This window comes from Mustela nivalis, assembly GCF_964662115.1.
Source record: "Mustela nivalis genome assembly, chromosome: 3".
Taxonomy (NCBI): Eukaryota; Metazoa; Chordata; class Mammalia; order Carnivora; family Mustelidae; genus Mustela; species Mustela nivalis.
The window spans coordinates 44,373,419-44,397,624 of NC_139022.1; the positions used below are offsets into that span (position 1 = coordinate 44,373,419).

General features: G+C 40.4%; 1 protein-coding gene across 8 annotated transcripts in view; it reads left to right on the forward strand.

The window, feature by feature from the left end:
* Nucleotides 1-22,862, forward strand: part of CSNK1G3 (casein kinase 1 gamma 3) — a 113,780-nt gene extending 90,918 nt beyond the window's left edge. For 4 of the 8 annotated variants that reach the window (XM_082724891.1, XM_082724892.1, XM_082724887.1 and 1 more), the window contains 3 exons: nt 9,955-10,061; nt 10,671-10,694; nt 20,402-22,862. In XM_082724891.1, coding sequence (XP_082581017.1) covers nt 9,955-10,061; nt 10,671-10,694; nt 20,402-20,456 — 186 coding nt within the window. In that variant the 3' untranslated portion in view covers nt 20,457-22,862. The remainder of the gene's footprint in view (nt 1-9,954; nt 10,062-10,670; nt 10,695-20,401) is intronic. The other 4 variants (XM_082724893.1, XM_082724894.1, XM_082724889.1 and 1 more) reach the window with 1 other exon arrangement.
* Nucleotides 22,863-24,206: the final 1,344 nt, after the last annotated feature.

Sequence of the window (24,206 nt, forward strand, 5' to 3'; positions counted from 1 at the left end):
TCATTGATTTTTTTTTCCTTCTTTAAACTTCAGTCAGTTGACTAGATAGGAAATTTTTTATCTTTAGTACTCAGAATATACTTTCTGATTAATTGGTCAAATGAACATGACCCCAGCTGTTACAATGGTATATTTTGTTTCTAGAAAATCAGATGGAGAAAATAATTTCAAGAACAAGTATTTATTAAATACTCCCCTCAATTTTCTGGATATTTCTAAAAATTTAAAGCTGTCCTTTATTTTTTTGAAGTGTTCATTCCCCCCCCATTCTCTGTTCCCTTAGAATACCTTATCTTGCCCTCCCATGCCCCCTCAATTTTCATCTTTTATGTGAATTATAGAAAGGGGAAGGTTAATGAAGTCTTTTATTTCTTTTAAAATGCTAGCTTAAGGTAATTTAAATGCTGGTTCAAAGTAATTGAGATAATAAATGTTATCTCCATCCATTTCAATTTAGAACTTCCTTTAAAAATTTTGATTTTTTTCTCCACATATTTCCACTTGAATAATTTTCCATTATGTTTGACCAGATTTACATTTTTTTTAGTGAATATGTATATATATAGTCTATTGGATCTCTGCTCTGGATTTTATTCTTTCTTGATTTGAATTCTAAAAGTCAGTTCTTGATTAAATCTTGTAAGTTCTTGTGTTTTTCTCACCATTAAGTTTTAGAGGTAATTTAAGTATGTAACCAAATATTTTTTATAGAACTTTGTAGTCTGTGGACCTTTCAGTCCTGTGTAACAGAGGTATTTGAAAAGGACTTAGAAGTAAGGGTGCCTGAATTGTAAACATTTTTTATGACCCCAATTCATATCCTTGGAAAAGTTAATAGAACAAGTTATATTTGGTTCCATAACACAAACTGGATGGTAGGTGTGTCTGTACACGTTTACACGTTTCTAAGTGTTGTATGTTATGACAGCAGGTGTCTGGCTCAGTGTTCAGGGATATCTGCAACCGTTATGGCACTATTAGAAAGCTTTCCAGCCACTTCTGCACTATTACCATAAATGTATTATTTTCTTAGTTTCTTCTTACCCTGTGGGATTCCCCGAGGTGGTTCATGGGATCTCCAGACTATCAAGGGGGTGATTATTGGCTCATCAGTCTAGTACTGTATATTCTGTTTTTTCATATGTTCCTGGAGAGTCATTTCCACTCTGCTCCTTTCTCACCGTCTCTTTAAAGCTTCTCTGCCTATGGAGACTACACCTGGCTTCATCCTAATATTCAGGATGTGATCAGTTTTACTTACTAGAATTTTAGGTAATACATAAGTAAAGCAAAGAATTTTACACTATGTCTGTTGACTTCCTGAATATGTTTTATACTATTAACTAGCCTGACATGATGGACATTAAGCAAGCTTAACTCCTGTGAAAAATGTACCGACAGCCTAAGTAGGCTCATGCCTGAATCTTGTTCTGTCCTAAAATACTGACTGCATTTATGATTAATATCCTACGCACGTAAAAAGTTTGAAAAGTTACAATATGACACTTGTATAGTTGGGCTAATAAAATTGTAATTTAAAACTAGTAATATGAAGAGGAAAGAAAAGTGCCTAAAATCTAAGCTAATGTGATCATTATAATAAATGAACACTACATTTGATTCTGAACAAAGGAAGTGAAACAATGTATTGTCATTCTCATTCTGATAAAGGGAAGAGAGAAAGAGAAAAACCTTTTTATTAATACAAAAGTGTGACTAATTTGCCTTGAGATTCTTTCTGTGATGATCATTACACTCCCTGTTGGACAATTTCCAGTGTTGACTTTGTAGGAGATGCAGAGACTTTATATGGCAATTAAAAAACTAACCTTCAGCAAATACTAAGGTCCTGTCATCAGATAGTTTCTTAGAAAAGGCATTACCATAATAAGCTGATAGCTATCTGGTAAGAAATAAATATGGTGCAGATTTAGGATATTTGGAAGTAGAATCAGGAGTTAGCCCAAATAAGCCCATTGGGGTCCATGGCATTCATCCCTCATCTGTCACTGCAGTGTTTTCCTGGAGCTTAGAATGGCTCTCAGTGCAGCACCACAAAGCATTCCGGGCTGCTTCCAGTTGACCTACAAGATGAAACCTCTTGCTATTTTGACTTACAGAAGGATCCTCAGTTATTCGTTATTTCAGGTGAGCTTTTAATAGGAACTAAATGGTGGAGTCTAAATTTGAACTCCTTGTTTTTCCAGAATTACAATATGTATTTTTTTTAAGATTTTATTTATTTATTTGACAGAGAGAGACACAGTGAGAGAGGGAACACAAGCAGCAGGAATGGGAGAGGGAGAAGCAGGCTTCCCGCCGAGCAGGGACCCCAATGCGGGGCTCGATCCTAGGACCCTGGGATCATGACCTGAGCTGAAGGCAGACGCTTAACGACTGAGCCACTCAGGCACTCCCAGAAGTACAATATGTATTACAGGTCACACATCTGGTTTACCAAGTTAATTTCATTGCATTTAAGAGTGCAAGCCTTAGAGTCATATTCAAGTTTAAAATCTATGCCATAGATTATTCATCAGTAAAATGGAAACTTTTTTTTTCAGATTTTTAAAGATTATTTATTTATTTGAGAGGGAGAGGGAGAAAGGGCAGTGAGTGCGAGAACACGAGGGACAGAGGGAAAAGCAGGCTTTCTGCTGAGCACGGAAGCCGTTGCGGGGCTCCATCCCAGGACCCTGGGCTCATGACCTGAGCTGAAGGCAGACACCTAATGAACTGAGCTACCCAGATGTCCCAGCAAATGGAAATATAATAATACTTCTACCTCATGGTTTTGTCGTGAGAATAGTATAGAAGGTGGGCCTTTTGAAAGACTAAATACTAGTATAATCTATTGCTTTTTCAGATTAAGAAACTTGATTAATCTCTGGGAAGTGAAGTCTAGTGGTACAGCCCAAAGGAAATATTGCCAAATTGGAATTTATCCAATTTTTCCTACATCTTTAGTGTAATCATGTTAATCCACTGACTTTAAGGATCCAGCTACACATTTGATAATTTCCCCACAGATTAAAAATTATATTCAAATATCTGAAGACTAAATTTGAATTTGTTCTTGGCTTTTATGTGTTTTGGAAAAGCAATCAGACATATTCCTGTCTGCTCCCTTTAGCATCCTTGGTAATAAATACGGCTAAGAATCTTAGACCTAGCACTTTCAGTTTCTGGGCTAGTCATTATTTAGCAGATAACATATATAAGTGTTCCCAGGAGGTACTAGGCATTGTACTGGAGTCTTTGAATAGAAGGAAGAATAACAAAGCTAGGGTGCCTTTCCCATGGAGTGTCCAGCCAATGGGGAAGGTCAATGAAACAGGCAGAGTGGTAAGCGGAGAATGTATAGTGCGCTATAAGAACATACAGAGAAGCACCTAACTTGGATTTCAAGGGTTAAGATTTCCTGGAAAAAGCAAAACCTTTCTGTATTCTGTCTTTTCATCTGTTTCTAAAGTAGAGCTTCAGTAGCAGGAGTTAGCAGATGGAAAGGGTCTAGAGGGGACCATCCAAGACAAGAAGGCAGCACATGTAAGGTGGCGGAGGAGAGAGAGAGACGTCTTGAGCAATTAGCTGCAGTCCAGTCACGCCGGTGTGTATATTGAGAAAGAGGACCGAGAGGTAGACAGGAGGCAAGTCATGAAGAACCTAATAGGTCTTGTTATTAAGTTTGGACTTCATTTGAGGATGTTGGGTAGCCGTAACGAGAATTAGATAAGGAAGGTAACTCTATTAGTGTGTTTTCTAGGGATGACTTTTATTGGAGCCTAGACTGAAGGGAAAACAAGTCTAAGGCAGGGACGCAACTCACAGAATTCTAGCTGAGGGAAGGTGATAGGTAGCTGAAATGAAGAGAAATGAGAGGATTTGTAAGATAATTAGAAGGCGGATTTTAGTTTGGTGTCAGGGTTGAGGGGGAAGGTCATGTCACTTATCTGCCTTTTTGATGTATCTCTGCCTGGCAAACCAGAATCTCCAAAATGAGGTTTTAAAATGTACCACTGACAGCAGGTAGTGCTCATCTCGAATCCCATGGGGACTGTGACTTTATGGCTCCTTTGAGCTCAAGGTCAACTGGAAGCCCGGTTCTGGAAAGCAGGCAGTTTCCAGCACAGGGAGGAAGACAGATGTCAAGGGCGCTACTGAAGACTGCTTCACGTGCGCTGGTGTAGGCCAATTGTTGGGGGATCTCAGCTGGTCGTACAGGCTTTGGTTGTGGTTAAAGGAACTCTGTTGCGTCTGAGCCCCTGAAAGGGAAAAGGGCTAACTCCCACACATTGTCGCTGTGCCTGCAAGGGAAGGGTAAACGTTATCTGTTGTGCTGGGCATGCAGGGATATTCATCAGCCTCACTTGACACATACCCATGCGGGTGAGGACAGCAGAAAAGAATGGGACGGATGCATTTCGGAGTGATCAGGAGACTTGTGTAGTGACGAGTTGGGAATAGCGGGTGCCATGCCTCAGCCCTTCCTCCATTGTGCTTGTCGTTGTTAATGCTTCTCTTTCTAAAACATGGCCAGTCACCACTTTCACTCTGCTCTCTCCCATCTTTCAGAGCACACAGGTACTAACAAGGGGGGGCACGGATTGAGTGATGAGTACAGTCATGTCTTTTGTCCCGTGTTCCAGGGTGCTGAGGTCTGTGAGGGAGCATTTGTTTGAGGAGAGGGGTTGGGTGCCCTTTGCAGATGAGTAGTGTACGTCTCCGCTCTGTCTGCTTAGCTTAGGAAGTGTCTTATCCAGGGGTTACTGGGGAAATTCAGCATTAGAGGTTTATTTTCATACCCTTTTTAGTAACCTTTACAGCAGCATCTCAAAGACTGGAGTATAGTGCTCTGCTTAGTACTTTATAAGTGAAAGTTAGATCAAAAATCCATTTTGGTTTCTCCTTGCTGAAAGTCAGTGAGAATCTCACTGGCTTTCCAGTTGTCAGTTGGAGTATAAGGAAGATCAGTTATAACTCTAGCTCACTCTGTTTTTTTTTTTTTTTTTTAAATTTTTAAAGGTTTTATTTATTTGACAAAGAGATAGAGAATACAAGGAGGCAGAGGGGCAGGCAGAGGGAGAGGGAGAAGCAGGTTTCCCACTGAGCAGGGAGCCTGATGTGGGGCTCGATCCCAGGACCCTGGGATCATGGCCTGAGCCAAAGGCAGCTGCTTAACTGACTGAGCCGACTGGGTTTTAGAATATGTAAGAAAGTTGGTTTCTTGTAATACTTGGGAACCCTAGCACAGGTCCAGAAGACTCTTTGGGAATTACTCTTACCTATATCTCATTTACTAGTGTGCTTTCTTATAGATGGCTCTTAGAAAAAGCTTAGGACATAAGTAAGATAGATAACATTTTAGTATTTCTAGTGTATTTTTTGGATAGAAAGAGATCTGGTTAACTAAGATAGTGAGCCTCTACTGTGTACTTGGTGTAGTATGCTTTCAGTAACTCACGTAGAAATGAGGAAGGTAGTACTCTAATTTGTATGAATTCATTGTATGTGGAAAGTAAATTAATTGGCCTTATAAAATCATTGACTACAAAGATACCATGTGTTATCTTTGTACTCAGACTTCTTTTGGAATTAGACACGGCTGGCAGCCATCAAGTGAACCATCATTTCTCTCCCATCATTAGCTGCAGGTTCAAGGCCCCCTCCTCTTAAACTCTGGTGCACTAAAACTAATACCGAATCTGGATGCCTTTTTATTTGTTATTTTGTAACATCTTAAAATAAAAACTGTACTAAGTTTCTTGTCAAAGTGGGAATATCGGAGAAAATTTCTTTAAGAAAAATAAGAACAAAACCCCTGTAAAACACCTGAATTTTTTCTTTAAATGTCAAACCTCAAAGCAGCTGTGATTTTTAAAAATTATGTTACTCACTATACAGTACATCATTAGTTTTTGATATAGTGTTCCATGATTCATTGTTTGCATATAACACCCAGTGCTCCGTGTCGTCTGTACCCTCCTTTAATACCCATCACCAGGCAAACTGTTCCCCCTACTCCCCGCCCTTCTAAAATCCTCCGTTTGTTTCCCAGAATCCATAGTCTCTCGTGGTTCATCTCCCATTCCGATCTCTCCCCCTTCATTTTTCCCTTCCTTCTCCTACTGTCCTCCATGCTATTCCTTATGTTCCACAAGTAAGTGAAACCGTATGATAATTGACTTTCTCTGTTTGATTTATTTCACTCTGCATAATCTCCTCCAGTCCCAGCCATGTTGATGAAAAGGTTGGGTAGTCATCCTTTCTGAGGGCTGAGTAATATTCCATTGTGTGTATGGACCACATCTTTATCCATTCGTCTGTTGAAGGGCATCTCGGCTCTCTACAGTTTGGCTGTTGTGGACATTGAGCAGCCGTCCATTTTGGATACTGTCATTAGAAAAATCAGCTGATACACACCAATATTTTGGAGACTCCTATGGTCTACTTCAAGTTATAATTCTAGAGATGTACCTAAATGGAATCATTTTTTAGAATATGGTTTATAAAAATAATTTGTATATATTTGTTTGATTGATTTAGGTTTCTAGAAATGTAATGACAAGTGCTATTTATAATATTTTGTCTTTGGTTTTTCTTTGTAAAATCCCTTCCCTAAAAGATACTAGTTTTCTTAAGTGAAAACAATTTTAATGCCCTGATATACTCTCATGTCACCAGTATTAAGTAGGCCACTTTTACAAGAGAACTCTTTTACCACATTGATTCTGTTCTTAGCCTGGGATTTAGCCTTTACTCAAGAGAGTTAGGGAATCAGGGGAATCAAAGAGAAATTACATTTAAAAAAATACATAAATGAAGATATTATTTCATTCTAGTCTGGTTCTGATCAGTGAGGCAAAATGAGATTTGAAACATTTCACTAAATAAAGCTTATTAAAGTCAGGTATGACTTTGTGTGAACTGAAATAAGTCAGATTGTATAATTACCGTTTCATATGGTTGCTCTTGCTGGAAGTTTAGAACACCTGGGTTTTGAATTTTAAGTTATGCCGCTGAATGTAAGGGGAGGCATATTCGAGGAGCTGCCTGTAGTTTGAGATGGGGTCCCTCCAACTCTCTTGGGCCACTGAACTCGGAGGAGGAAAAGAAACCTGTGAATATCATATTGAGGGAAGAGCAATGTAAATTGTTGCATGAGCTGTTTATCTTCTGCATGCAAAACATTCTGCTAATTACAGATAGTGGCGAATACAAAAGTGTAAGATAAGAATCCTGCTTTGTAGCTCCTTTCCAAAACAGCGGAGGAGTGCTGACATTTTAGAAATTGAGAATAAAGAACCAAATTAAGTTTGATAATTAGAACCAATAATGATTGTTAAATGTTTTCAGAAAGAGGGAGAAATAAAGAGAAAAAATTGACATGGAACTCAGTAGAATGGCAGAAAGGAGGAAGCAGAGCAGCAGACTGAGACCCAGGGGTATTCCTCTTGTTGGTCTGGTTGGCTCTGACAAGGATCAAGGCCGTTCTGTATGTTTTCAGCTGTGGGCACATTTGCAGTGTTTATTTCAAAGTACTTGTTCATGGGGTACAGATAACTCAGCCTCCATAATCCTACATTCGTCTAGATTTGTTGGTTGACTTCTAGTGACTTTTCTTGGAGTTGTGGGGTGAGAGGCCTGTTTCTGTGCACTGGAATATCAGGCCCACAAGGGCCAGGGTGTTTTCTTGTGGTTTTCTAAGTTCCTGGGACAGTCAGTGCCTGGCACATTGTGGCCTCTCAGTAAGAATGTCAAAATTAGTTAGGTTTCAGTAAAATGGGGTTCTGTAGATAGACCTGTTAAGTCTAGTAGTCAGCTGTCGGTCTGCTCTCCAGGCTTTTGATCTATTAGCATTTTTTTTTTCCCCTAATGATGAGCTCAGATAGGGAAAGCAGCAGAGCTGATTGTTACGTTTTGAGCCTGGAGGTCTGGGAACATGGTAGGGTTTACTAGGAATTGGAACCATAGATAGGAGGAGTGACACATTCAAGAGGAGTATGAGGAATTTGGTTTTGGAAGTATTGAGTTTGAGGTACCATATGTAGCCTAGGTGGGCATGTGGGGGAACGGTGGGGCTCAGCAAGTCCTTTATGTAGAGGTTGTAGCTGAAGCTTTGAATGCAGGCAAAACTGGCTGAGGAACAAGGGTGACAATTCCTGGAGCTCTTAGATTAGCCCAGTTATTGCCCTTTACACACTGATTCTGTTTTCTTTCTCTCAGTCTTGTTCGATGGGTACTACTGTTTGCCATTTCGTAGTTGAGAATGCCGAGGTTTAGCGCAATGCGGTATCTTTCCCGGGTCACACGGTGGGTGAGTGTTAGAGCTAGGCTTTGTTTCTAGACCCGTCTCCTCCAGAGTATCAGCTGGGGCTAAGTGATACAGAAATGTATGAGAAATTGAGGAGAAAGCAAAGGCCAGGAAATGTATTTTTCTAGGAAATGTTGGTAACCTGCAAGAGTTTTCTTACTTAGAATTCCAATGTAGCGACAGAGTACAGATTGCAAGGGATTAAGGAATAAATGAGTGGAAAATTTTATAAAAATGCAGGTGATAAGTTAAGACTGTTGTTTTGAGAAGTTGAGGGGAAAGCAAGAAATAGGACAGTGAGGTGACTTTATTGGACAAAGAGGATTTGGGAGAATGTGGGAATTTTGCTATGATTTTTATTTTATTTTAGGATTTCACTCATGCATGTGTACATTTATTTCAACAAATATTTATTGATAGCCTGTTCTCTGCCAGGGTTAGTAGGGAGAGGCGGTGGGGGAATAGTACAAAGTCCTTGCTGTCATGGAGCAGGAGTAGGCGAGAGTGGGTGTCAAGAAACACAGTCCAGAAAACATCTATCTGGATAAATGCCATACAAAGAGTTAACAGTAGAGTATGATGTGCCATAGGATGTTCTGTATGCAAGTCTCAGATTGTATCATGGAAAAGGACTGCTTTCGAGATGTTCTCTGAGAATCTAAAAGAGAAGAATATAGCCAGTCAGCAGGAAGAGAGTTAGTTCAGGCATTGGGAATAGGTAATGCCAAGACCTTAAGGTGGGAATAAGTTTGACGTCCTGGGTGGAGGCTAGTGATCATCAGAGAAGGGAGTATGGGGTCGGAGGGGTGGGCAGATTCCAGATACTGTGCGGCTTTGTAAATGGGGGCAGGAATATGGATATTTATTTTAAGTGAAATGGGAAGTTGATACTTGAAGAGATTTAGTAAGGTTAATTATACATGGTCTAATTTCTGTCTTAAAATGAGCACTCTGGTTGTTGTGTGGACAATACATTCATGGAGGGCGGGGGCAGGTGAAAGCAGAAGACCAGTTTAAAGTTTGTTGCTCTTATTCACACAAGAGATCATGGTGGCTTGAACTAAAGTCCTGGTAATAATAGAAGTGGGAGAACTGATTAGATTGGGGATGAGTTTTGGGGGTGGACTTTAATGAGCCCTGCTGACAGACGAGATGTGGGGTTTCAGTCAAAGAGAGGAATCACTGTGATTCCAGGATCTGAGCGTGAACAAATGGGTAGACAAATGAGCAGTATGCGAGGGAGATATAAGGTTGGTTACACACTGAAATTCATCGAAAGGAGCAGGATTGAAGTTTGCGTGGGAGATAATTTGTGACGTAGTAAGGTGCCAGTGGTGATGGGCACACCTTAGGGAGGTGATTTGACACCAAAGTGTAGGCGTTAGTCTTACACAGCAGAGGGAAAGAGACAAGACAGAAATTTCAAGATGAAAAGGAAGTTGAAAGGCAAATATTGATGACCTTGAATTTTAATAAAATATTAGACCTGTTACTATATTCAGTTATAAACAGCTCAACTACATACTAATTGTTTTATGTTCTGCATATTAACTTTCTAAATTAACCTTAATTTTACCTTAATATTTATCATTGTATATAACCTGTTACTTTGTATATATAATTTTTTTTTTTCTTTTTGGCAGGTTGTAAGCTCTACAAATGGAGAGTTGAACACAGATGACCCTACTGCAGGACGTTCCAATGCGCCCATTACAGCCCCTACGGAAGTAGAAGTGATGGATGAAACCAAGTATGTACTTGCTTGACTTTTTTAGTAGCTTTTTTGCCTCAGCTGTGCATGTTTGAGATTTATAGTCATGTACAGTTATCCCAGGAAGTTTTTTCAGGGAATAGGTGCATGCAAAACAAGTGATATTTTCAGTCGATCACTTTGTATAAAATAGCGTTGTTTCAGTAAATATTTTGTAATACAAAAATAATTACTTAAAAGCTGGGCTCAATTTCTTAGAATTAACAGTGCAGTTTTGGCTTTTTGTTTATAGGAGTATTGATGCATGAAAATAATTTTGGTAGGGTAGATGCTCAGTTTTTTTTGCTAAGGAGAATAATGAATTTGGAGACACTAAAAAAATGAAATTAAAAAAATAAAAAGTATGCATTGTTTATCTGAAAAAAAAATATTAATTTTATAGTATGCTGCATGCATTCATATTAGTTTTAAAGTAGTTTTTCTGTGAATGTAAGTGATAATGCTTCTTGGGAAAAAAAGTAAGCATAAAAACAATGTGATTTTTCATTGTGGGCTACATCTGATGATGTCTCTCTCTCTTTCTCTCCCTCCCTTTCCCTCCCTCTCTCTCTCTCCTTTTTTGTTTTTTGTTTTTGTTTTTGTGTATAGCTGCCAGAAAGTGTTGAACATGTGGTGAGTTTTCAAGTATAGGCAGGCAGAAATAGCTCCCTTGACTATAATTTCAAAGATTTAGCATCATTTTGCGCTTTAAAAAAAAAACAAAAACAACTTTCAACCTAGAAATTACAGTTGGTCGAAGTTGTTCAAAAATATTTGGTGTCATTTACATTAGGTCTGAAAAGCAAGAAATAATTGTTTGAGGAGCTCTTTTGCCTGCTGCACCTTTTTTCTTTTTGTTCAACTGACATAGATTTGGGGGCACCTTTTTGAGTAGCTGGTAACGCCCACTCTGCTTGTGCTCGTGCGTTTGTTCTGTAACCCAGAGGCTTCGTTTGCTATTCGAAATAGAAAGGTTTTTGAGTTTTAAGCTCCCTTTTTCCCTGTTGGAAAAATGATTAAATACACATCCCCACCCACCCCGATAGTCTCACTGAGAGAGTATTTCATTGATTACTTGCATCGCCATTGAGTGCACATGGGGTACCGCTGATAAACTCAGGATTAACGATAGTAAGAGCGCGTTATGGAAGTCTTCACCTAAGAAGGTCCTGCTCATTGCAGATACTGTGTCAAAAATATTCCTCTTAAGTCGAGTCAGTGTTGGATTTAAACTCTTCTATGGTATCTGTCTCTAGTTGAAATGCCACGTTCCATATGTTCCTCTCAGTTTCAGGACAAATCTTGAGTGAGCCTGGGAGTGAACAGAGAAAGTTGCTTTGCTTATTAGCACACTTTGAAACATTCTACTCCTATCCAAAATAAACTTTACATAAATTCCAAAATAATGCTCATTTGCTGGCCCGTAAGATGCGGAGACTTTTGTTGGGGAGATTTCTCTTTAAAGAGCAGTGGTCAAATATTCATTTTTATCATTTTGTGGAATTTATTGACAGCGTGACCTAGTGGATTTGAGGATGTAATCAATCAGCTCTGTACTCGGGCATTTTTATAGTGAGAGCAAATACTGCCGTTGATGTTTGCTTGTGCATTCGTAAGCGGAGTTCCCAGAGTGATGTGGCCGAGCAGGGCACACACGTCCTGTGTACCCAGCATGGGTCGAAGAACCCTCCTTCCGCCATTTACAGTTACCTTCTTCAAACTTGTTTCTTTCTTTGTAAACTGAGGCTCATAATATCTGCTCCGCAGGTCATTGAGGAAATTAACTGTGATAAAGTACTGCACGTGGCAGGTGCTTGAGAGCCAGTCCCACCCTGTTTGTCTCCTTGTTGTCTCCCTGCTGCCAATGACCTCTCTAGTCTTTGTTCTCCTCAGCCTTGTCCTTCCAGCAGGTGTCCCCTGTTTTTACTTCCATACCCCCACTCTTTGCTGAGACTGGATCTTCTGTGTCCGTTTTGTCCTGGACACCTGCTTTGAGCCAACTCCGTTCCCTTTCCCATTTTTTCGGACCCCACTTCTGCCACCTGGATTTCAGCAATAGTCTGAACCTGCCCCAACCCTTCAGTAGATGGCACACCATAGGGAAGGTGGTGGTGTCTCAGTACTCGTTCATAATTTGCATATGGTAACTACCATGGAAAGGTAGGAAAAAACCTGTGAGAGCTTCTAAGGAGCAAGATGACTGACAGACAGGCTGATCAGGGAATGCTTTGTGGAGGTGGCTTTGCAGAATGGCATACTGATTTATTTAGTTGGGATGGTGTGGGTGTTTGTGGGTTTGGGTTTTTCTTTCTTTCTTTCTTTCTTTTTTTTTTTTTAAAGATTTTATTTATTTATTTGAAAGACAGAGATCACAAGTAGGAAGAGAGGCAGGCAGAGAGAGAGAGAGAGAGAGAGAGAGAAGCAGGCTTCCTGCGGAGCAGGGAGCCTGATGCGGGGCTCGATCCCAGGACCCTGAGATCACAACCCGAGCCGAAGGCAGCAGCCCAAACCACTGAGCCACCCAGGCGCCCCGAGTTTGGGTTTTTCATTATAGGTGTTAGAAGATGAGTAAAATGCAAGTGTGGTGCAAAAGCTGTTCCTGAAGGAGAGGTCCTCCATAGCCTAGAGCCTCGAGTCCAGATTCCTTGGCGCAGCCCACGGCCCTTCGTGCCTCTCATAGTCCAACCCCTGCCTCTCTTGCCCTGCCCCGTTTTCTGTTCCGAATGCTATACTCCCTGGCTGGGTTCCTTAAGTCTGTAGTTGGTATGTTATCCTCCTTAGCTCTGTCCCACTTCGTGAAACTTTTTGAATTTCTTGTATGCAAGGCCTTTTTCATCTTCAGATCACTGGTGCCCAAAACAGTAGGCATCAGTGACTTACTACTAAGTGATTATGACTGAATCATTTGGTGTTTCTGTACAGTGGAGTGTTACTCAACAGTGTAAAATAATGAGGTGGAAACATGCTAAGTGAAAGAAGCCCTGGGCAAAAGGCCATGTGTTCTATGATTCCGCTGATGTGAAATATCCAGGATAGGCCACCGCACGGAGAAAAATCCAGTTATTGCCTAGGACAGGGGAGAGGAGGGTGGGAGAAGCTGTTAGTAGGTTAGGTTCTCTGGTTTCTTTTGGGGGGCGGTGGAAGTGGTTTCAAGTTTGAAAGTGGTGAGGGATGTAAATGTATTAAAAACCACTGAATTGTATACTTTAAAAACATTAGTTTTCTGATATCTTTAATTATATTTGAATAGAGCTGGATTTTTTTTGTTTGTTTATTTGTTTTTTTTTTTTTTTTTTAACATGGATAGCAACCCGTAATTTCGGTAAAGCCCGATTACAGATGGGTTACAGAAATTCTCCCACCTTCCCTGCCTCTTCACTGGTTAAAAACTTCCAGCACATCACATTTGCTTTCCCTTTTATCACGGTGACTCTCAACATTCCTGCAAGTTTGTTAGTGCATTCCTCATACCTTCTTAGTCTGCAGTGAGGGGGCTGTGAGTGTGGTTTTCTCCTAAATTGCATCTTACGCTTGCTTCTCTTCTCTGTCCCACCTTTTTTATAGTTTTCTAGGAACCTGCCAAGAATTCCCTTTCAAAATGGGTTTTCAACTCCCTCTCTTTCTTCTTACCTGTAATTGGTGGAGGCCCCTTTCACCCCACCCCATTAAATATAATGTATTTCACATTGGACATTTTAGAGGCTCAGGCTTCCTAGAATAGTACCTTATAGGGCTCGATATATAATTTCCAAGTGATAGAAAATGTTCTCTTGTCCTGCATATAAAATGGCTCATTCATTAGTAATGAGATTTTGCTCTTCTCACTGTGGCTAAGAATTTTTTTCAAGACAGGTGACACAGGGGTATCACCCTCATTATTCCTTCCAGGAATTTAGGAAAACAGAGCTTCCTTTGGTTTAGTTACAGAGTTTTAAGGTAGTTTGTAATTATCTTTTTTCACCTTTATTTCTCTTTGTGTCCCCTTTCCACCATTTACTGAATAGTTACTGATTACGAAAAGTCATGGCCCCTGTGCTCCCTTAGAAAAGATAGAAGGTACACAAGTAACTTTCACGTAGTGATCCCCAGTCTAGGCTTCCAGTCACAAGCATTTGTGACTACACTAACACTTAGGCTGAGCTATGTCAGTTTCCGATTTAACTGTTCTGTGGTTAGGGTCTGGTTGACAATATATATATATATTTTTAAAGATTTTATTTACTTCTAAAAAGATAGAGCATGCGTGGGGGTGGGGTAAGCAGAGGGAGAAGCAGACTCCTCACTGGCAGCCTGCCGTGGGGCTCGATCCCAGGACCCGGAGATCCTGACCCCCACCAAAGGCAGAGGCTTAACTGACTGGGCCACTTAGGCACCCCTGGTTGACAGTAATTTTAAAAAGCTTGTAAGCTGATTCCGAAGAGCAACCAGGATTGAGAGTCATTGGTCTAAAACCAGCTATTAAAGGATTAGCTCATAGGATACAGTGTGACTGGATTTAAGAGACTGGAACATGGGAGATCAGAGACATCTTCACGGCTCAGGGTACATTTGTCCTGGTTCTCCAAGGTGACCAGGCTTGGCTGAAGAGTTGGGTGCAGGAGTCCGAGAGAAGTAGCTGGGAGCAGGGACAGAGTGAGGCAGGTCTGAGAAGTGATCCACTGTGTAGTGTGTGTGTGTGCGCGCGCGCGCGCATATACACCAATGCATCTCCCTGGGAGCTGAGATAGTCTAAGTGCCCGATCGCAAAGGGCTTTAGTAGGCAGATGAGCAACAGCAACAATAAAGACATGATCCTTTCTCAACACAGGCAAGCAAGCTGTGGGTTTTAAGCCAAGAAATGGTATAATCAGATTGAGCCTTGAGACAATTAGTTTCGCAGCACTTTTGTGGCCTATGTCATTTCATGGGGTTCATTAGATGACATGAAATCAATTCCTCCTCCCTCCTTCTCTTCCTTCTATAGTACTGACTGCCTAGAAAGGCAGCTTGATGCAAGAGGAGACTAAGAGGAGAGGGAAATAGATCAGAACCAAATTATAAGAGCCGTGTGGACCTAATGCCTTAGACTGTGGCGAACAGTGGTGAGATTTAAAAGGCAGAGGGCAAGGCCATCTCTCTGCAGGAGTGAGTTGGGATGGCACGTTGGAGAGAGGAAGACACTTAGCCTGGGTGTCTGTTAAGAGGCCCTTAGCAGTGAGGGAGGCAAGATGTTCTGAAGTAAGCCAGCATGAGAGGATGGGACAACTTTGAATGTCATTTTAGACTAGAGAGACTAATGGCATGTGGATGGAGAGAGAGAAGTTGAAGATGAGGCTGGATGTGCAGGTTTCCAGTTGGATTAGTTCAGGGGATGGTCTTGGGCCTCTGAACTCTTCTTGCTTGACTGATAAGTTACGGGGTTTTTACACCAAGATGTCCAGAGATACAAAGTTACATTTGTATGTATAGACTTGAAGGGGGCAAATCCTTTATCAAAGAATTAAAGACAGATGTCTTAAAAGCTGTTTTCTGTATGCCCAGTAACCTAGGTAAGAAGAAGCAAGGCTCTGGAGTCCCAGGTGGGTAGGGCCCAGCACCTGTCGAGCAGTCTCTCTACTGAAGGTGGAGCCAGTGAGTCATTAGAGAAAGGACACATAGGAACTTCGGCCAGATAGAGACATGTGTGTCAGTTTCAGGTATGTGAGAAGGAGCTGTAAGACATGCATCCAGGAAGACAAATCCTAGAGGCAGGAAAAGAGGCAGTAGATGAAGGGGAAATGGTACAGAATCTCTTAGCAAAGCCTCGGCCCTTCTGTATGTTTTTGATATAGTTGAGGACTTTGATCCATTATGATTTCCTGTGTAGCACCTAAACAGTATTTACAGCAACAACCCTCAAGTTCATCAGAAGCAGGATTTACTATTTATTTGGAAAGAATTTAGGAGCAGAGCTGTGGTGGGCACCTGGGTGGCTGAGTCAGTTCAGTGTTTGCCTTTGGCTCAGGTCATGATCTCAAGGTCCTGGGATTGAGTTCCTCATTGGGCTCCCTGATCAGTGAGCAGCCTGCTTCTCCCTCTCTCTCTGCCCCTCCCCTCTGCTTATGCACTTTTTCTCTCACTCTGTCTTTCAAATAAATAAATAAAATATTAAAAAAAAAAAAAGTGGAGCTGTGGCTTCAAAGCTTTTAGGCTAGCTACAGAATCATGTCAGAAGCATGAACCTGACTTGTGAGAGCATACTGGCTTATTGGAAACACATAGGCATAATCAAGAAAGAGCCAAGAGAAGGAAAAACATTGAGAAGAACATGATTAAATGTCTGGCCAGCTTGATCCATTTACCCAGGGTTGTCAGTAGTCCAGATCTGAAGAGACCCCGAATGAGGCATGGACTAACAAATAAGTAAATGTCGCCACTGAGCAGCTTGGAGAAAAATGTGTCTAAAAATGTTAAAGGTGGGGGTCGTTTTCTAAGACCATCTAGTTGAATGTGGTGATCTGTGCTCATCGCTGCACCATTTGCTATCATTTGCAGTTACCGTTATCAGTAACTTCTGTTCCCGTTTGACTTGAGCCACGTGATAGGATTACCTTGTTTCCTTTTACACATGGCCCACATTCATGTAAGTTGATGACGTGGTGGGCCCTCAGGATGTGCAGTGCTCAGCTCACAGCTCCTGGGACTGGGACTCCCTGGAAACAGAGAAGCTGGAGGGGAGGCCTGGCAGGTACACGTTGGCAGAGCAGGGCTTCTGAGGTTTAGAGTCCTGTAAGAATCTGATGCAAACTGATTTTCTCTAGGGAAGCTTCCACAGACACTCAGATCTGCATTTTGTGAGATTTCCCTAGGGCTTGTGGGCCCGAGGTAAGAACTCCAGCTTTAGAACATGGGGTATAATGTAGTAAGAACCTTTTGACTAGGTTCTTAACTCTAGGAGTTGCTCTTAGGAGGTAAATCATCCATTTATTCAGTAAATATTAAATGAGTCCCAACTGGGTGCCCGTTTGTGGGATGGATCTGTGCAAAAGCCCTTACGAAGCTTACTTTTTATGTGGAGGAGATAATCAGTAAATAAATAAGATAAATTCATATTAGTCTGAGGACTGAGAGGAACGTAAAAGGGTCATGTGACACAATGGTCATGTGGAAGCAGCCTTGCTTTAGATGGAGGGCAGTTGGTATGATTTCTGAATCACAGGCTGCACAAATCACCTGCTTTGGTAATGAGTTTTAAGAAACCAGCCACAATTTTCTTCTTTTGGTAACTATAGACTATTTTGAGAGCATCTCTCCTTTATGTGGATGCATTTGATAATTGACTCTCTCTGCTTGACTTATTTCACTCAGCATAATCTCTTCCAGTCCCGTCCATGTTGCTACAAAAGTTGGGTATTCCTCCTTTCTGATGGAGGCATAATACTCCATAGTGTATATGGACCACATCTTCCTTATCCATTTGTCCGTTGAAGGGCATCTTGGTTCTTTCCACAGTTTGGTGACCGTGGCCATTGCTGCTATAAACATTGGGGTACAGATGGCCCTTCTTTTCACTACATCTGTATCCTTGTTGCCTAGAGCAATGCTGCCCTCTGGTGGTTGTCCGTTTAATAGCATGCCAGCTTCTCTGTCAAATCTGTTTCAAGGGTGTATGTACTCTTTATTTGGTGGGTTTATTTCTAACAAATAGATGTCTTTTTTTAAGGTGGCCTTCTAATTAAAAGGCTTCTATACTCATGGTTCATTTGAAAGTTTTATTTAGTCTCAGGTAAATGCTTAGACTGCTTTTCTGTGATAAATAATACAGAATTGAAGGAAAGATGACCTAAGAAATAGGACAGACTCACCTGTCTTGAGTTGGAAAGCAGATTGATGATACTAAAAAAATAAGTCAGACAAGGTGAATTGCTAACATAAGTGTGGAAAATCTGGAACTTGTTGATCAAAACATGTATTACATTAAATTACCTGTTCCAAAAAGCTTATTAAAACACTTAAAAAAAAAGATTTTATTTATTTATTTGACAGACAGAGATCATGAGTAGGCAGAGAGGCAGACAGAGAAGAGAGAGGAGGAAGCAGGCTCCCTGCTGAGCAGAGGGCCGACATGGGGCTCGATCCCAGGACACCGGGATCATGACCTGAGCTGAAGGCAGAGGCTCTAACCCACTGAGCCACCCAGGTGCCCCTAAAACATTTTTTAATAAACACTTATTAAAACACCTTTTCAGCAGAAAAACTTAAAAGATTGTAGTTTCGAATTTGAAGACACAAATACAGTAGTTGGAAACAGTGAACATTATTAATAGAATTTTGTATTAAATAACAAATTTCCATTGAAATGTGGTCATATTCTTAAATTTAATATTCTAAATATTTGGCCTGTTTCTTCTAAATACCAATTAATTTTTTTTTTTTACAATGTGAAAATTTTATCACTATCCTTTTATTGAAAGGTTTCCTTTTTTTTGAACAATGGTCTTCATCTCTTAAAATCTGAGTTAAATAATATTTTGTTTCACTGTTTTAGAAAATTAATATAACAGATTTGAGAAAGTATTTAGGTAACTGACAGTTACAAGTAAAGTTGACTTGTTTTTATAAATCCAGAAAAAATCTATTGTACCCAGAGGCTTCTTTCACAGAAGTAGCTCTCTTCAAGGCCCTTGATTGGATAATTTGTTTCTGGTTGTTCTGGTGATCACCATAGTAAGAGTAAAAATCATAACGATTGATAACTGCATAGATTTCCAATTGAGTCTGTGGCAGCTGACATATAAATGTTTGACTTATTCACACTTCATGGTCTAATCATTCTGTGCTGTTTGAATGGGGTTAAAAAATCCAGTCATGTAATTTGGTTTCGAATGTCCCACAGTGATTTCATAGTCATAGCATAAATCACAATAAATGGTCTGAAATTACTTTTGACTAACGATAATGTGGGTGGAGAGATTATGTAATTTAGATGGACAGGCTGGGTTTCTGTTTACATTTCTTTCACAGTAAGACATAAAAGGTATCTAACAATTATTTCATCTTCCACAATCTTTTGCTGGAGAGGACACTTGAAGCGAGGGTGGTCTCCATTATGCTTAGCTTGAAATTACTCATTTAATATCCTTCTTTGCAGGTGGGCTGGTAAGAATTAGAGGAACATTGTTAGAAGGTCACTTTCTGTACAAGCTTTGAATTGGCTGCATTTTGTTGATTGAATCACCACATATATAGATACTTCTTTAATCACAGACAGGATTTACACATTTACTTACGCACACACGTAAGACTTCCAACATAGACTTTGTTGGAAAAGAGGAGAGAGCCTCTGTGTGTCACCTGTCTTTGTCGCATTCTGAGAGATGGACTTTCCCTTAAGTGTGGAAGGGGAGAAGAGCCAGACCTGTATTTGAAGGAATGCCGGACTATTAGTATAGATGTATGCATGTGTATATATTTTGGTGTGAGTTTCTGCTCAGTGATTCTCCTCTACCTGTGAGTTAGTACCAGCCTCACCATCGCGCCCCACACGCTGCGTGTGTTTCGTCTTTTCATGACAAGGAGAACTTAAAATGGGAAAAATCAGGTCTCTCAGGCATCGTCTCTAGATTTTTTTTTTTTTTTTTTAACTTAAGAATGAAACTCCGTATGCTTTCCCCTCATAGACTGCAGAATTAAATCATCTTGATTATGCTATTTTTAATGTTAAGTGCAGCTTTCACTTTAATTAACTTAGGATCAGTTTGGCCTTAACCCTTAAAGCATTAAAAAGTGCCTGTCTTGACATGCTAGTTAATGCCTTTTCTCTCCTCCAGTTTGTAAATGTGGTGGAGAATGTTTGTTGAAGAGTCTGTTTAGGCTTTCTCTTTTTCTTCTTGGAATCTCATTCTTGGTGAAAACCAGATCCTCAGTATTAAGATCATTATTGCTTTTCTGACAGTGACTTTAGTAATCATATACAAATATCAGGAATAAAGGGAGAGAATGCATAAGATGAATTTTATATAAGCATGCCCCTGCCAGAGGTTAGTAAGTATTCAGAGTAAAAGATGGTGGGTCAGTGAGCGTTCAGAATTCTCTAGTTCCTCAGTGAGTCTTGATGCAAAGCCTTTCAAATTTAGTGGCTTCTTGTAATGTTGCCTAGACTGTCTGCCTATCTTCTAAAAGGCACGTTGGTTGCGCAGTAGTAATAATAATAACTCTGCCCTAGGTTCACTAATATGTTTGCTTCCTTGGCATGTTCTCCGTGTATCTTGCATTAGCCTGTTGCTTTTTACGACCATTGAAATTAATACGCTAAACTCAGCCTTTACCCTGTGACCCTCTAGTACCTTTATAATACAAGAAGTGTTTCCCTCCGTCTGCAGGTGCTGCTGTTTTTTCAAACGAAGGAAAAGGAAAACCATACAGCGTCACAAATGACTCTGGACACAGACAGATCATGGGGAGTTACTTACGTGTTCATCTGCTGTCTTGTGATTAAAATCATCTCTGTAGTGACCACATACATTTTCAAGGACTCACTCTTAGAAACGAAATGTCATACTTTCCTACTTCATTTTGTGGTTGTCTTACATTCATATTTTTTTCTAATTTAACTTTTACGGAAGCTTTAAAGTTTTGTCCAAACATACGAGTGCTTTGCCCATCAGTGAATGGAATGGACCAAGGAGGTGGTACTGATGGATACCATTCTGAGGACATTTTCCAGAAGCTCTCCTCCTGTTGTAGAAAGCAGTACAGTGTCTTCAGTGTCAAACAGTCACATGCCTAATCTGGTTTTTTTATAACTTCTGTAAGAGCATAATCAAGCAGGAGTTTTCTCCCCAATGGAATAATGCAACAGAGAAGACGCAGTTGCCCAAATATGTAAAAGAAGTTATTTTGTGAGAAGTTCATTTCTTGTGTGACATCTGCATTGATTTCAGTATTACTGATGGTACTGCTATTCATGAGTCATACTAACATTCTCTCTGTGAAATCATGGTACAGTCACTGCCCAGAGGTACTGAGGGAAAAGCTCTATGGGTTCGGCAGACGGTAGCGGTCGAACGAATCATGCTAGGTAGGAGCTCTGCTTTTGTGGCCCCATGACGCCAAGTACAGTGTTGCTCAAGTGGCAGAAGCGCTTTTTTAAAAAAAAGGAAAAAAAAAAGCAAAATATTTGTATAATGTAACTTTATGCTTCCAGATAATAATGTATGTTAGACAGCAAGAAATGAATACTTTGAGAAATGAAATATGTTGGAGTTTTTTTGTTTTTTGGTTTTTTTAAAAATACACTAAGGAGAAGAAATCAATGTGAATCTCATTGCGATGTGTAAGGTTGAAGTCCGAGGAGATCCCACTGAAACCTACTGCTGAATGATTACATTCTCCCCTAAGCAGAAAATTTTGGATGTGCCATGCAGTGGTGTCTGTCTATTAATTATTTGCTTTTTGATTAAAAAAAAAAAAGAGAGAAAGAAAAGACCCCCAGCAATAAAAACTGGGTCATTCTCTTGCCCTCTGTGCACATTAGTCTCTTGTATTCAACTTTGCTGGTTCTCTGGAATTTTCCTACTTTTTAGTGTAATTTTGATGATCGAAAACTATTTTGGAAAGGATGGGTCAGGTGCTTTGCCTCCATAGTCTTTTGAAGTGCCTGGATATGAACAAAGTAACAGTTCTGTAAAGAAAAAGGAAACCCACGCCACTCTTTAAGTCTAGTTTGTTTTAAGCCATAAAGACACAGGTATTCTTTGGTCTCATTCTAAAGCCAGATTCTTCAAGAAGAGTTAAGACTAAAAGACTGGCTAGAAAGAGAACGAGTTTTTCCAAATCTCACATTCACCTGTCATCGATAAGATTGTTACTTGCTCTTTCCACGCAGCCCTTTCTTTGTCTTTAAGTGCATGCCTTCCGGCGTGCTTATTTATTTTTGTTGTCTCAAGGTAACATTTGAAATGTGTAATTAAAGGAAATAAATTACATTTTTGACTTCATTATTGCATTTGCAGGGATTTAATTGTACTTTGTAACTTATTTTTCTTATTAGCCAAAAGTTCAACGTGTTGCTTTTTGATGAATTAGGCGCCCATATGAATACTGCAAAGCAGGACATTGTTTATCACCATTGCTCTGAATCGTCTCAATGGTCTTTTCAAGTTCTTGATTTTAAAGGCCCACACTCAGCCTAGAAGACATTTGCTGTATAATTTGGTCAGCAGTTTCCATTCTGTTTGTGTACTGTCACGATGTCTTAAACAACAGGAGTTACATACTGAGTTTTCATTTTTTTGTTTGCCTTGAGCAAGGTAGATGGATGTTTTGGCCATTATAATGTGAAACCACTTTTTTTCTTTACAGTATTTGACCAAATTTGTGTGTCTATGATATTTGTAAATACACGCGATATCTGTATTTCTTATCATAAGCCTATTTAGTTTTATTCTCAGTAGGGTTTTTGGACTGTACAGTGTTTATATGATCTGAACTCCTTATACATAAGAAGGTGTGTATATTAATCCAATTATGGACTTAAAATATTTTAAAAGTATAAATACCCTTATTTGCTGCAAAGACCAGTGTGTAGACATTTGCTTTTTAGCAATATTTTTAAGTGCTCCATTTTAATGCCAAGGAATAAGTCTTTTGGCAACACAAACTGGTCAGTAATAGGTAACGCAGGTATGTTCAGGTTAAGCCAACAATGTTTTGCATTTTTATGCTTCTTTTCTGTCAACACTAATGAAGTCAACATTGCCTGAATGTCTGAATAATGAAACACATCCCTGTTTAAAAGTATGTAACTGAAAAAGAAATAAAAAATAAAGTAGTTTTTTTAAACTCGCTTTTTCCCCCTTCCTCTGATCACGGGTGAAGTGATGCTACTCATATTAACCCGAGACAGGAACTTCAAAAATCCGGTTCATTGAATTTTGTGTACGTGAGAAGCTGAGCTAAAGGAATATGCTTTTGTGTTTTGTGTTTCTGTTGGGATTTTGCTCTCTGGGAGCCCCGTCGCAGGGTACATACCAGGAAGTAGCTGGGCTTTCTTTAATCAGAGTTCAAGAAAAAGCCTTTTATACTTCCTCGAACCATTTAATAGAGCACTTAATTAAATCTAATGCCACTAATAAAGTCAGGAAAAGAAACAGGATCATTTTATTCCTCGTAAAAAATGAAGTCCACTTGGGTGTGCACAGCGATGAAACACGATTAATCCACTTTTCAGTGAACGACTTTATCATTGCAGACGGAGGGCATCTATCTGGGACAGCCTCTCACAGCTAATCCTGTGCCAGGAACATTTAGAGGAGTTTTCCAAAATGGTGCTAAAAGTGCTGTGCTCACGGAGAGACGCCCCAGGTAAGATAAGGCAAAGCAGCACACGCTCAGCACTAGCATTCAGAGACTGTAGATCTGGAGAGGAAACGTAACGGTCCAAAGGCCCAATGTAGAAAAAGCTGATTTAAGAGGGGGATTCGGTGGGAAGGACACAGTAGCTGCATCCGCCAGCGCCCTCTGCACTGTGAGTGGCTCCCGTGGTGGGGATGTCTGTCATTGCATCCTGCTGAGAAGTCCGGTGGAAGCGCCAGCTTCCCCTGTGCTTGATGCTGGTGTAGAGTCCGGGATCGCCCTGTCTCTCGGTTTTGCGCCCTCCTGGGCTGTATTCATCGCCAGGGACACTTCTGTGTGACAGAGAAGTGGCCACCCAGCAGCTTCAGACGTCTGCCGTCTTCGTAACCTCAGCCAAGACAGCAAGCAGTTCCTCTCGGCAGTCCTAACAAAACCCCAAGACGGACACTGGTTGCTTTCTCTGTTTACAAGCCCATGCTGAGCCAATTACTGCGGCCAAGGGAAGGCTGTCTGCCCACCTTCAGAGGACACGCTGGCCTGAGAGGTGAGGTGCAGGGGTTTTAGCCAAGAGGAAGCAAGGGCCTTAGTACCAGAAGTCAGAGCGAACCGGCACCACTGAGGCAAGACTCACAGGCAGCCTCTGTCCTGATGAGAAAAACGGGAGAGGCGAAAGGCAAACCTAGCCATTTTAAATTCAGAAACATTCTTGTTACTGGACTTTACTAATCTGATTATGTTCTTAGAAATGATGCATAGTAAGTAAAAACATTTGAAAAATGTTCTAGACTCAGGTAAAGATGGTGGTCCCCAGTATCTTTGGCGTGCTTTTGT